This window comes from Hyperolius riggenbachi, chromosome 4 (assembly GCF_040937935.1).
Source record: "Hyperolius riggenbachi isolate aHypRig1 chromosome 4, aHypRig1.pri, whole genome shotgun sequence".
NCBI classification, from domain to species: domain Eukaryota; kingdom Metazoa; phylum Chordata; class Amphibia; order Anura; family Hyperoliidae; genus Hyperolius; species Hyperolius riggenbachi.
The window spans coordinates 151,369,354-151,382,713 of NC_090649.1; the positions used below are offsets into that span (position 1 = coordinate 151,369,354).

A 13,360-nucleotide genomic window follows, 5' to 3' on the forward strand; every position below is an offset into this window, starting at 1 on the left:
ATTTCAGTCGATGAATTGTCCTCGAGGAAACTTTTTAATTTTTTTTTTCTCTTTAGTAAATAAGTATCTATTTATGGCATTGTGTATGATGGGAATTCTTGTCTTTTAACAGAGCATGCACTATAGATGTGAAATCTAAGATTGCACTGTGGAATGCAGTAAACAAGCAATTCTTGTCTCTTTTGCACAAATTGGAAGGGGATGTAATGGATGAAACCAGTGTTGTCTGCTCTTTGGAAGGTATTGCAGTAATTCTGCATGTTGCTGCTCTTTGCACCGCTCACATTACCAGTGCTGATGATCTCATGTAAGTACAGTGTACATTCTTATTCTTCACTATGTAAGCTATTAAAACACATGTTGAAGTAAACCTGTATTCAGTTTCTTCAGAAGTTAAAGAGAATCTGTATTGTTAAAATCGCACAAAAGTAAACATACCAGTGCGTTAGGGGACATCTCCTATTACCCTCTGTCACAATTTCGCCGCTCCCCGCCGCATTAAAAGTGGTTAAAAACAGTTTTAAAAAGTTTGTTTATAAACAAACAAAATGGCCACCAAAACAGGAAGTAGGTTGATGTATAGTATGTCCACACATAGAAAATACATCCATACACAAGCAGGCTGTATACAGCATTCCTTTTGAATCTCAAGAGATCATTTGTGTGTTTCTTTCCCCCTGCATCTCTCATGCACTGAAGTTTCAGGCTGCTCGTTTCTTCCTGCAAACAGCTTTGCCTGTGTCTGTAATTCTTCAGTATGTGAAAGCCCAGCCAGCTCAGAGGACGATTTATCCAGCTTGTAAAAGATAAGAGAGAAGAAAGAAGCTGCTCTAATCCTAAATAACACACAGGCAGTGTGCATAGAGCGGCCTGGAAGGGGAGTTCATAGCAGAACCACAACACTGAAGAACTTGGCAGCCTTCCAGACACAGGCTGACAAGTCTGACAAGAGAGAGATAAGTTGATTTATTACAGAGATGGTGATAGTAGAACATGCTGCAGTAAGCCAGAACACATTAGAATAGCTTTTGGAACTTGTAGGATGATAAAAAACAGGATGCAATTTTTGTTACGGAGTCTCTTTAAGCTGAAGTAATAATGCAGCCTTATTACCTTCTCTCTCTTGTTTAAAAAAAATGAGGCTGCAGATACCAGGGCCGTGGAGTTGATACAAAAATCCTCCAACTCCTCAGTTTATGAAACCTTTGACTTCAGGTACCCAAAATTGCTTCAACTCCTCAACTCTGACTCCACATCTCTGGCAGGGCTGTGGAGTGGGTACTTAAATCATCCGACTGCTCAGTTTATGAAGCCACTGACTCCAGCTCTGACTCCAGCTCTGACTACAGGTATCCCAAAATACTTCAGACTCCTCAACTCCAACGCTGTGGCAGAAATTGCTGACAGGTCTAGTCTCATCAGAGCTCCATACTATGGTAATCTTACCACAGTTACCATAGTCATATACTCCTTTGCAGGGTCACTACACCAAACTCCAGCCTCTGCAGTCTTCCTTTTCTACCCAGGTGGGCATATGAGAATATGGCTGTATCTTGAAATCATATTTTACCTTTCCCTACCTGGACCTGGTGAAAATCCAGCATTCTGCACCAGTATTGAAGTGTGTGTGTGTGTGTGTGTGTGTGTGTGTGTGTGTGTGTGTTCAGTTTCTGTGGTTGGAACTTCTATACCAAGATGTCCTAATGCAGCAGGATCCATCCTTCTGATCTCTGTGTTGGTTTCCCTGTTTTTTTTGTTTTTTTTTTTTGTATTTTTTTTTTTTTATGAGAACTGAGGTGTTTGTGCGTAAGCTACTTAGTATGCATCTTTACAGTATGTAAGCATTTAAAAATATGACCCAAATGGCTTGGTTCGGCCATAGCAGTAATGTTCTAGTCCGTGCCCCGTGCACAGGTAATTGCGCAGGTAATTCGGGGATCATGCGGTTGCCGGTCCATCAATTCTCTCTCTGAGTTGCTACAGCTCAGAGGGAGAATCGTAATTAACGGCGCCCAGAGTTTGTGAGGCGGCAGGGTCCAGCGCCGATGTGCCATGTACGCCCAGAAAGGCCTCAGCATATATATATATATATATATATATATATATATATATATATATATATATATATATATATATATATATATATCTCACACAGATAAAGCCCATGCAATATTAGGCAAGTGGGCGTAGCTATTCGAGACGCCAGTGAGGATTACAGGTGCGGTCGTCCAGGTAATTTTAACTGAATCATTAGCGTACCTCTTTGTTTTTTTACATACACCTGAGGTGTGCTTTAACTAGGAAATGAAGAGCAATTTAATTTTTTCCCCTATATTTTCCTACTTGTAGATCTGTGTGACTTTCTGATTGTGCTTGCACTGGAAAAACAGCACACTGATGGGGGTTTTATGGGCTAGCATGGAAATAATACAGTTAGTAAGTATTTGTACAGAGAAGTATGCAGTATGGGGCATGTTGCTGACAGTGGTAGTCTATTGTGCATGGCCAACTAAAGTACAAATCACAATAATGAAATAGAGGCACCATATATACTCAAATACAAGTCAACCTTGTGTATAAGTCGACTCCAATATTCAACCCTCTTAAAGAACTTACGAGGTGAAATTTGTAAAAAAAAGTTTAGTACCTGTGCTTACTTTATATCCATGGAGGACGCCTTCTGCGCCCTCCGTTTACTTCCGCTGGGTCCCCTGCTTTGTGCCAGACCCCCGGTCGGCTCCCAACCCCACCGCCCGGGCTCTCATTCCACAGGTAAAATGGCCGCCGGAGCTTACCGCGGCTGCGCAGTCCGTATTGATGCGAGCTCTAGGATCCCCTAACCCCTTGATCCACGCACAGGAGACAGCCTGTAGCGAGGATGCGGCAGGAGGAGCCCTAGAGCTGCACAGCCGCACTCGCGTCTATGTGGACTGCGCAGCCGCGGCAAGCTCCAGTGGCCATTTTACCTGTGGAATGAGAGCCCAACCAGGGGTCTGGCACAGAGCAGGGGACCTGGCGGAATTAGACAGAGGGCGCGGATGGGGTCCTCCGTGGATACAAAATAAACACAGGTACTGAACTTTTTTTTTTTTTTAACAAATTTCACCTCGAAAGTCCTTTTAAGTTGAAATTTTTGGACTCAAGTATAAGTCTACCCAGTAAGGTTAATGGCTACAATTGGGACTTAGGAGGTGTTAATGACTGCACTGCATACAGTACTGCAACCATTAACCCCTCCTGTCCCTTTAGTGCAGCCAATACCTCCTCCAAGCCCCAAGTGCTGCAATTATTCACTCCCTTTTATGCAGCCCAGTATTTTCCCCCTGTCCAAGGAAAGCCTTGTTAATTGTTATAGCCAGGACTTTTAGACCCGTGTTTTCTCAGCATTTCCTTTACTCAGTGTCACTTACCACAGGGTAAATTGCTGCAAATGGGAATGTCACTATTAGTACACACCTTACTCAGTGTTGCCTGTGACTCATGTATAAGTCGACCCCCATACTTTTATGACGTGAATCAGACTTAAATTTCTAGACTTACACTCGAGTATATACAGTACATTTTCTGTGAGCAGCCATCAACTGAATATATGAAATGCAGCAATAAACATGAAATGCAGCAATATACAGGTATATAGGTACAGAAGCTGTAACAGATGCAGGTATTCTCATAGTTTTATATGCTTTCAGGGGCACTCTGAAATCCACATGCCCAAATCCCTACAGCTCTGAGCCTGCAGATGGAAAGCTCCAGCTATCATGGCTGGCACTAGAAGAAGTTGTGAGAGTCCTTAAAGTCTGCAAGAAAGTTATTCATTTGGAATACAATAGGAATTACGTGGATGTTATTTTGGTGAAGTTGGTGAAGATCTGTGACTCTTTACTTTATATAAATGGTAAGAATTAAGTCTTATTTAATGTGTTTATCCATATAATAATCCAAAATTGTATAGCAGTTTTCACCTGGAGGACTACATCCTGCAGAAAACCCTTTGAAATGGTCAAGGTTTAAAGGACAGCTGAAGTGAGAGAAATCTGGAGGTTGCCATATCTATTTCCTTTTAAACAATACCAATTGCCTGACAGCCCTGCTGGTCTATTTGGCTGCAGTAGTGTCTGAACAGCACAAGAAACAAGCATGCAGGTAATCTTGTCAGATCGGACAATAATGTCAGAAACACCTGATTTGCTGCATGCTTGTTCATGGGCTATGGCTAAAAGTATTAGAGGCAGAGGATCAGCAGGACAAACAGGCAACTAATATTTCTGTAAAGGAAATAAATATGGCAGCCCCCATATCTCCCTCACTTAAGTTGTTCTATAAGTATGCCACATACTAAGTTTGTTTCTTCTGTTCATATCTGTAGTCTGGGCTGCATTTTTTAGACCAATAATCTGTCTTTGTATCATCTTCAAGAGCTCTCAGGAGCCTATAGACACAGAAGTCCTGGCACCCTACACTCTGCCCTCCACTGCACCTGCGTATCTAAACATGAACTTGTGCTCATCCACTGAACCGCACCAAAAGTGTGCTAGCTTTCCCAATCCCAGCTATCAAGTCTCCCCCCCCCCCTTTCCCCTGATACCACACTGACGCCACTTCCCCCCCACCCGGAGACTAGAACGCTGGAGGAGCAGTCCCATCCCAGTGACATCAGCGCAGCTCCAGGATGGTGTGTGAGAGTCAGCGAAGTGGTGCTTAGTGCTAAATCTGACCCTGCTATGGGTTAATCAACAGTATGGTTTGTGAAGCACTGACATGCTTCATATCAGGAAACTGGAAACTCACTTACATAGTTGTCTGTGTTTTTTAGAAATTGATTGAAATGAATGCCAGAATAAATGTTTTTTGTTTTTTTTTTGTAGTGAAAAGCCAATTACCTGAACAAATTCTGGTGGATTTGTGTGGACTCGTTTCCTTGCCTTGGCTTCACAAGCTTTCTAGCCATGCATCTCTTCAGATGGCAGCTTTTGATCCTTCCCTGGTGACATTAAGCCTCAGGATTGAAGAGAGTTTCTGTAAGTAAGCCTGTGATGTCTTTTTAACCTATGCTTGTTTAACTTTCATGTGTAGTTCTTAAAAATTGTACACGGTGGCGTCCCTAGAGGGGTGTGTGCTGACCGCACCAGGTGTCACCTGCGGAGGGGGTGACATCAAGTTCTAGGATAAGGGACATTGGAATAGGGCTATGTAAATATAGACCAGGCTATTATCCAACTCCTCTCTCCCCTTTAGCCTGGTGAGGTTGGAGGTCCAAGGGGTTAGAGAGGATGAGTCACCGCACCAGGTGACACTAACCCTACTGACGCCTCTGGTTGTACAGCTGTTACCTGGTACTGTATTGAGCAATGATCCCCGTGGGTTGATAAACGCAATGAGAAACTTGTGCAGTGTTAACTAAGCATATAAAGGATGAATACATATTTAGAGGTTACTCGAAGTGCATGAGAGATTGGCTTAGTATCTGGCTTTGTGTGCTCTTCGTTAGGGTTATTTCAGATGTAGGTTTTCAGTAGTTGTTGATTGCATTTGTCTGATCTCATGCAAACTTGGTGCCACTCAGTTTATGCATAGAAATTATACTCTACCAATGCACAACTCCCACAGTAGATATTTGTCAAGATTCTAATAACACGCTAATAGTCTGTCACATAGATACTGACGCCTGCTTTCAGGCAGTTGGGAAGTGGAAACCGCACTGCTCCTCAGTCTGTCTGGACTGGGGTTTAGGCGTTTCTAAATCTATGTTCATTATTAACTTCTGAACACCATTTTCCATTCAACAGCTCCTCAAATTCAGGCCCAACTTATCTATCTTCTGTCATTGCTTCCTGCAACAATAATGCCTGATTGGAGATTGGCAATTTACCACAGTGCACTGGAAAGTCAACATGCAATAGTCTGCGCTTACTGTGTGAAAGGATTTCCTATACTGAAAAACCGTGTGAGGGAAGTTGCCTGCACTCCCATTCCCAAGACTCTGCTGTATGTATTATTATTGGTACACCTATCTAAACAAAAAGCTTAATTTTCTCTACTACTAGAATCTTAACGGCATATATGACCTCTACTGGAATCTTAAAGGGGCACTATAGTGAAAAATTGTAAAATCTAAAATATGTGCAAACCTATACATATAAGAAGTCTGTTTTTTTCAGCGTGAAATGAGCAATAAATTACTTTTCTCCTATAATGCTGTCACTTACAGTAGGTAGTAGGAATTTGACAGAAGCGACAGGTTTTGGACTAGTCCATCTCTTCATAGGGCATTCTCAGGGATTTATTTATTTTCAAAAGCACTTAGTGAATGGCAGTTGCTCTGTCCCAACTGCCAAAAAACTGTGTAGCGAGCAGGGAGACTGGCCAGCATCATTGTTTAAATCCTTTTTAGGAAATATCTTTATAAAGAAGAAGGCCTTGCTGAGATTCCCCTATGAAGAGGTGGACTAGTCCAAAACCTGTCGCTTCTGTCAGATTTCTTCTACCTACTGTAAGTGGCAGCAACATAGGAGAAAAGTAATTTATGGCTCATTTACTCTGGCAAAAACGTACTTCTTGTTTGTCTGTTTGCACATACCGTATTTACTCGCAAGCAAGCTGAATTTTTTACTCCCCAAAAGTGGCCCAAAAGTTGGGGGGTCGGCTTGCTTGCGAGTCATGTGTCTCAGCTGCGTCTCTCCCTCCCGCTCCCCCCGCCCCGCGGCCGCCGCTGCTATTACCTTATCCGGCGCCGCTTCCTCTATCCCCGTCCTGCTCGTACAGTAACTAATTCACGGCAGCGCGCCCCACGGCTGTGCTGCTGTGATGAGGGAGGAAACCATAGAGAGCGGTTCCCATAGTAACGCGATACACAGGAAGCCGCTCTCTCTCTATGGTTTCCTCCCTCATCACAGCAGCAGAGCCGTGTGGTGCGCTGCTGTGAATTAGTTACCGTACGAGCAGGACGAGGATAGAGGAAGCGGCGCCAGTTAAGGTAATAGCAGCGGCGGCCGCGGGAGGAGCGGGGAGGGGCACTACCTACCCACCCACCTACCCATACTGGGACCATACTAGCTATAATGGGGCGCTATCTACCCATACTGGGCACTATACTAGCCATACTGGGCACTATACTAGCCATACTGGGCACTATACTGGGGCGCTACCTACCTATACTGGGGGACTACCTACCCATACTGGGCCCTTAACTAGCTATACTGGGCACTTTACTAGCTATACTGGGACACTATTCTAGCTATACTGGGCACTTTACTAGCTATACTGGGGGACTACCTACCCATACCGGGCCCTTTACTAGCTATACTGGGCACTATACTAGCTATACCGGGCACTTCACTAGCTATACTGGGTCGCTACTTACCCATACCTGGCACTATACTAGCTATACTGGGACACTATACTAGCTATACTGGGCACTTTACTAGCTATACTGGGGCACTACCTACCCATACTGGGCCCTTTACTAGCTATACTGGGCACTATACTAGCTATACTGGGCACTTTACTAGCTATACTGGGGGACTACTTACCCATACTGGGCACTTTACTAGCTATAGTGGGCACTATACTAGCTATACTGGGACACACTGGGGGGGATCACGCAGCCAGCATTTCCTACCCCAGCTTATATGGGGGTCAATCATTTTTTTCCCTGGTTTTTCAGGTAAAAGTTGGGGTGTCGGCTTATATGCGGGTCGGCTTGCTTGTGAGTATATACGGTATTTTAAATTTTACAATTTTTCGCCATAGTGCCCCTTTAACTGTATACATGACATCTACTGGAATTTTAACACTATATATACGGTATGACCTCTACTAAAATCTTAACTGGACTCTTAACTGTATATTTGACCTGTTACAGGCCCATAGTGTATCTTGCTTGACTGCAAATAACACACATGTAATTGGCTGGTCATGGTCATCTGTCTATGAATTATCTTGTAGAAGGAGAAATTGTGCATCATCATGTTGTATGTACGTGTGTTTGTGTAATCTCTGCTTTCTTGCTCATTTTCATTACCATCTTTGTTTTGCAGGGATCACTTAAACAATGACTCTGAGCTCATAAGAAAGGAGTTTGCTAAAGCAATGAGTCAATTACCATTTGGCCTTTCTATTGGCCATAAGCTGCATACTTCAGGGCTGGAGCATGATACAGAATATGATCTCCTGTGCGGTACCTTAAGAGTGGCTCTTGTAGCTCCCCCTGCTCCTTCTCCAATTGGTGCCTCGGTTTTCAAGCCTTTTCTGGTACTGCTGCACCAAAATGTGCCAAGCTCTGTGAAAATGGGTGAGTATTTCCTACTTCTCAAACTGTGTTAACCATTATGGTATTAGAGGCAAGTGGTCTCATGCAGAAAAGGCCGGTAAATGTACCATGTGCAGGCAACGCATGGCAATTTTACTGATGCCATTGCACTATTGGCACCACGCACATTACCGGGATAAAGCACGCATTGCTATGGTAATGTTTGGTATGGCAAATTGGCTGGCTTTTTGTGCATCAGGCCCATTTTAATCTTTATTTACATATGGTTATGATGGACTACTATGCCAACAATGCTTAATTTAAACATTCGTGATGAAAAATCAGCACAGGTCTCACAAATTAGACTAACGCACAGTACAAAAAGTTTACTGTTCAGTGTCCCTATGTGACCGCAATTCAGTGCGATCACCACCAGTAAATAAAATCAAGGCTTACCAGCCTGAAATAACCCACTTCAGAAGGTTGTTTAAAGGCAAAGGTCCATTTGACTGGTCCTGATCCCCAGAGGATCCTAAGTGCTGTAGTGTTGTGGCCACTGATAGAATTCCAGCAGCTGCCGTGTCAGAGTAATGGCATAGAGAAGACAAATCAGCAATCTTGCACCCTGATGACGCAAGATTGTGAAACTGGTCGGCAAGGAGACGGGTAGCACCATTGAGATTTTCCTTTCTGTTTTTATACAAACGTGCATTTATGATGTCGGGGTACCAGTTTCTTGGGCCTTTATGTAAGTGTTTTTTTTTTTTTTTTTTTTACCAATGTCTTAAAGTAACCCTGTAAGAAAAAAGTGCACCTGAAAGTATTTACCTTAGGAGGGGGAAGCCTTAGGATCCTAAAGAGGCTTTCCCCTTCCTCCTTAGTAGAGGGGATCCAGAGCTGGGATCCTTGAAGGATCTCCCTGTCGGCCGCTCATTTGGCGAGTCACCTGCGCAGTAGAATAGACCCAATTGGCTTAGCTATTTCTGTGTGAGCACAAATGGAGAGCCACTACTGCTCATGTGCGCAGCGGCTCATGTCACTACTTGAGGGGACCAGCTCTGGATTGGGATGCCTCAGGAGGAGGGGGGAAGCATTAGGATCCTCTTGAGACAATAAAAAGCAGTCTACACTTAGATACTGCTCTTCTGTCTTCTCTATGCCAATACTCTGAGACGGCAGCTGCTTGATATGTACTGCTGGCCATAACACTACAGCACTTAGGATCCTCTGGGATTGGGGACTAGTCTATTGGACACTACCTTTGCTTATTATAATACCTTAAAGGACACCCAAGGCGAAAATAAACAAATGAAACTAATTATTCTATCTATTTTCCTTTTCCTAAAATGACTTTTTAAGGTATCCCAGTTTTATTTTATGTTCAAATCTACTTTTTAAGTTTTAACTGTTTTATTGTTTTTGCTCAATGAAACATTCATTAAAGTATGCCGGAGCTAAAATCTATGCGCTATTGACCCTTTTTTATCTCTTTCCTGCTCTCGGAAGCCATTTTCTGCTAGGAAAGGGTTTTATAGTTGGAATTTCTTATCAGTGAGGGTAACACTGTAGACACTTCCTGTCTGAGTCTGGACTGAGTCAGCCACTTACCTGATCTTTAACTCTTTCAGGCAGAGAATGAAAAAAAGGAACACAGCTTCGTTCTTTGTGTGCTAGGCACTGTACATACTCATGTCACATGTCATCTCGGGTATCCTTAAATACGTGGCTTGTTTCTGGCTTGTACGCCTTGACTGGTGGTGATCACCTTGAATTGCAGTCAGGGAGGGATATTGTACTGTACTTAATGTATCAGAATTGTCTGATTTATGGGACCTGCGCTGTTTTTTTTAAATCTTAGCCATTTTGGACACTGACTACCCTCAGCAGCGTTTTATTTAAACTTTTGCTGGCACTGATTTTTTTTACTTGTTTACTGTATAAATTTTAATATGAGGACATGAGAAGCGATTGAAAATTAACCAATAGCCTTGTTCGTTATACACAGACCAATTTGTGATTGTTGTGTTCTTTTTGTGTCTGCTTAGCGTTTATTGAGAACATTCCTGAGGTTTTTAGACACCTGAACGTTGAGAAAGATGAACTGGATCTCAGAGCTATGATAGAGGCCTTACTGAACCTGATGGAAGATCCGGATAAAGATGTCAGAATAGCATTCAGCGGGAACATTAGATATCTTCTGGAGTCAGTAAATTGTGAAGAAGGCAGATTAAATGAGGTACAGCTTGTTCAGCACAAAATGGATCAGAAGGGCAGGCAGGCAATTTGCATTGTTTTAAAACAGGATTGTCAGCCACAAAATCAGATTCCATGTATCCACTGCTCTGTGTTTATTATGTAATCGACATGCAGTCTGCATTGCAAGCATTCCAATATAATCATAAATGGTTCTGCTGTAATGAATCTTATCTCACTATTCTGGTACATTGCCGAGGAGAGGAAACCTTGTTATCTCCCCTCCCACATTCTTGAAATGTCAGATCGAGTTTTGACCAAAAAAAGTATCAGACAGGATTGAGAATTTAGGTCGATTGGGAGCATGGCAAGAGCATTGGTAGGTAGGTAGATGACCCATAGTGTTGCACTACATCAAATAGTCAACTAGTGCAGATTTTAAATCGGTTCCCTGCTGGAATCTCTTGGAAATTGATGTGCAGTGTGTGGTAGAAATCTATTCCTTCGGAATCAGTTCTTTTCAGAAACTAATATATCATTTTGGAACATTAAAGAAAATCTGTAATGAAATAACTCCCCTGGGGGTTACTCCCCTCAGGTGGGGGAAGCCTCCGGATCCTATTGAGGCTTCCCCTGTCCTCCTCGGCACCACGGCGACGGAGAAAATCCTCCCAGAGCGGCGGTGATGTAAATATTTACCTTTTGGCTCCAGCGCATGCGCAGTATCCACTTTTCCCACGGAGACATGCGAAAATAGCCTATCTCCGCCGGGCCGCTCTACTGCGCAGGCGCAAGTCTCCTGCAGCTGCGCAGTAGAGCGGACCCGACGGAGATCGGCTATTTCCGCCTATCTCCGTCAAAAGAGCTGCAACAGCGCCCCTGCTGGAGCTCAAAAAGGTAAATATTGCACAGGCTGTCGGATTTGTCGCCTGTGCGTTCCGGGGGCTGCAGCGAGACCGCCGTGGGACACAGGAGGACGAGGGAAGCCTCGATAGGGTCCAGAGGCTTTCCCCTACTGAGGTGAGTACCCCCCAGGGGAACTTTTTTTTCAGTACAGGTTTTCTTTAAAGAGACTCCGTAACAAAAATTGCATCCTGTTTTTTATCATCCTACAAGTTCCAAAAGCTATTCTAATGTGTTCTGGCTTACTGCAGCACTTTCTACTATGACAGTCTCTGTAATAAATCAATGTATCTTTCCCCTGTCAGACTTGTCGGCCTGTGTCTGGAAGGCTGCCAAGTTCTTCAGTGTTGTGGTTCTGCTATGAACTCATCCTTCCAGGCCCCTCTCTGCACACTGCCTGTGTGTTATTTAGGATTAGAGCAGCTTCTCTCTTATCTTTTACAAGCTGGATAAATCGTCCTCTGAGCTGGCTGGGCTTTCACATACTGAAGAATTACAGACAAGGGCAAAGCTGTTTGCATGAAGAAACGAGCAGCCTGAAACTTCAGTGCATGGGGGAAAGAAACACACAAATGATCTCTTGAGATTCAAAAGGAATGCTGTATACAGCCTGCTTGTGTATGGATGTATTTTTCTATGTGTGGACATACTGTACATCAACCTACTTCCTGTTTTGGTGGCCATTTTGTTTGTTTACAAACAAACTTTTTAAAACTGTTTTTAACCACTTTTAATGCGGCGAGGAGCGGCGAAATTGTGACAGAGGGTAATAGGAGATGTCCCCTAACGCACTGGTATGTTTACTTTTGAGCGATTTTAACAATACAGATTCTCTTTAAGTGGAAATCTATAAGTGCATGACCAGTTTTAGAGAGAGAGGATTATTTCCTGTCTGCTCAGGAGTAACATCAGTGCTTTCCTTTTATGCTCCAGACAAGAGGGGGGACTGCACAGCTGCAGAAACAGCTTGGTGTCTTCAGATCTGGAGCCATGGCCGACTCTCCTGATAGTTTTCAGTAGACCCACTAGACCGGCCTGCCCACAACCTGCTGCCGGAACTTGGATGTGCATTTAAAAGACTTCTGAGACGAAATCATTAACATATTTTTTACTCACCTTCTCAATCCACCTTACCAGCTGTCTCAGTCCCTCGCTGCAGCCCTACTCCTCCTCGTTGTTCCTTGCTGGCCGTCTGCTATGATGGCGACCTGCTGGCGGGGTCGGGTCTTCAGCGAGTGCCTGCGCGTCCACGGCATCGGGCACGTACTGTGCAGGTGCAGTAAGCGCCTGATGACCTGGACGCGTGGGCACGAGTGCAGGTGCAGAAGAGCCAACCTCACTGGCGAGTCGCCATCAGTGCCAGCAGGGACAACGAGGAGGACCAGGGCTGTGGCGAGAGATTTAAGAAGCCCCAGGTAAGTAAAAAATATTTTAGTGATTTTGTCTCGTAAGTCCTTTAAGTGTGGTGTTTCACAGATGCAGGATGCTGTGAGCCAATGAGTTTAGACTGGGACAGACCAGCAAGCCATGAGGTCACTTCGACATATTGGTAGGACTAAATTGTCCTATGTTGTTATAGTGAGCTTGTTCCCATTCCCCAATCTCTTCTTTCTAAGTCCCGCTGTGAACGAGCGATAGAAGCACATGCACACCTGCCGCAACTTCAATTTGGCCAGTACATCCAGATTGATTTACTGGGTATTAATCTGGGTCTTCTCTAGAACATTAACCCTAACAGACATTCCATTCACCAGATTTTTTTTTTTGTTACCTGATCAGCTCAGGAAAATGTCCTTACTATGGAGCCGTGCTGGTCCTACTTCCCATAGTTTTGCAGAATTCTGTTCCACTGCTGGTAAGGCTTGGGTGGTGGCACCTATTTATAATAGAATCTACTATGCTCCCATTTACTATCAAAATGCCAGTGGGGACTAATCTCTCAAGGGTTCTGTCCTGTTAAATTCCTTGAATAGGCATTATGCTGGGAATACACGTTAAGTTTTTACTTTAGATAGA

At 43.8% G+C, this 13,360-nt stretch overlaps 1 protein-coding gene across 2 annotated transcripts in view; it reads left to right on the plus strand.

Moving 5' to 3' along the window:
* ATR (ATR serine/threonine kinase) overlaps window positions 1-13,360 on the plus strand; it is a 125,689-nt gene that overhangs the window by 15,952 nt on the left and 96,377 nt on the right. The window contains exons 6-11 of one of the 2 annotated variants that reach the window (XM_068280778.1): window positions 113-307; window positions 3,690-3,895; window positions 4,866-5,018; window positions 5,787-5,985; window positions 8,037-8,290; window positions 10,294-10,484. In XM_068280778.1, coding sequence (XP_068136879.1) covers window positions 113-307; window positions 3,690-3,895; window positions 4,866-5,018; window positions 5,787-5,985; window positions 8,037-8,290; window positions 10,294-10,484 — 1,198 coding nt within the window. The remainder of the gene's footprint in view (window positions 1-112; window positions 308-3,689; window positions 3,896-4,865; window positions 5,019-5,786; window positions 5,986-8,036; window positions 8,291-10,293; window positions 10,485-13,360) is intronic. The other variant, XM_068280779.1, reaches the window with a different exon arrangement.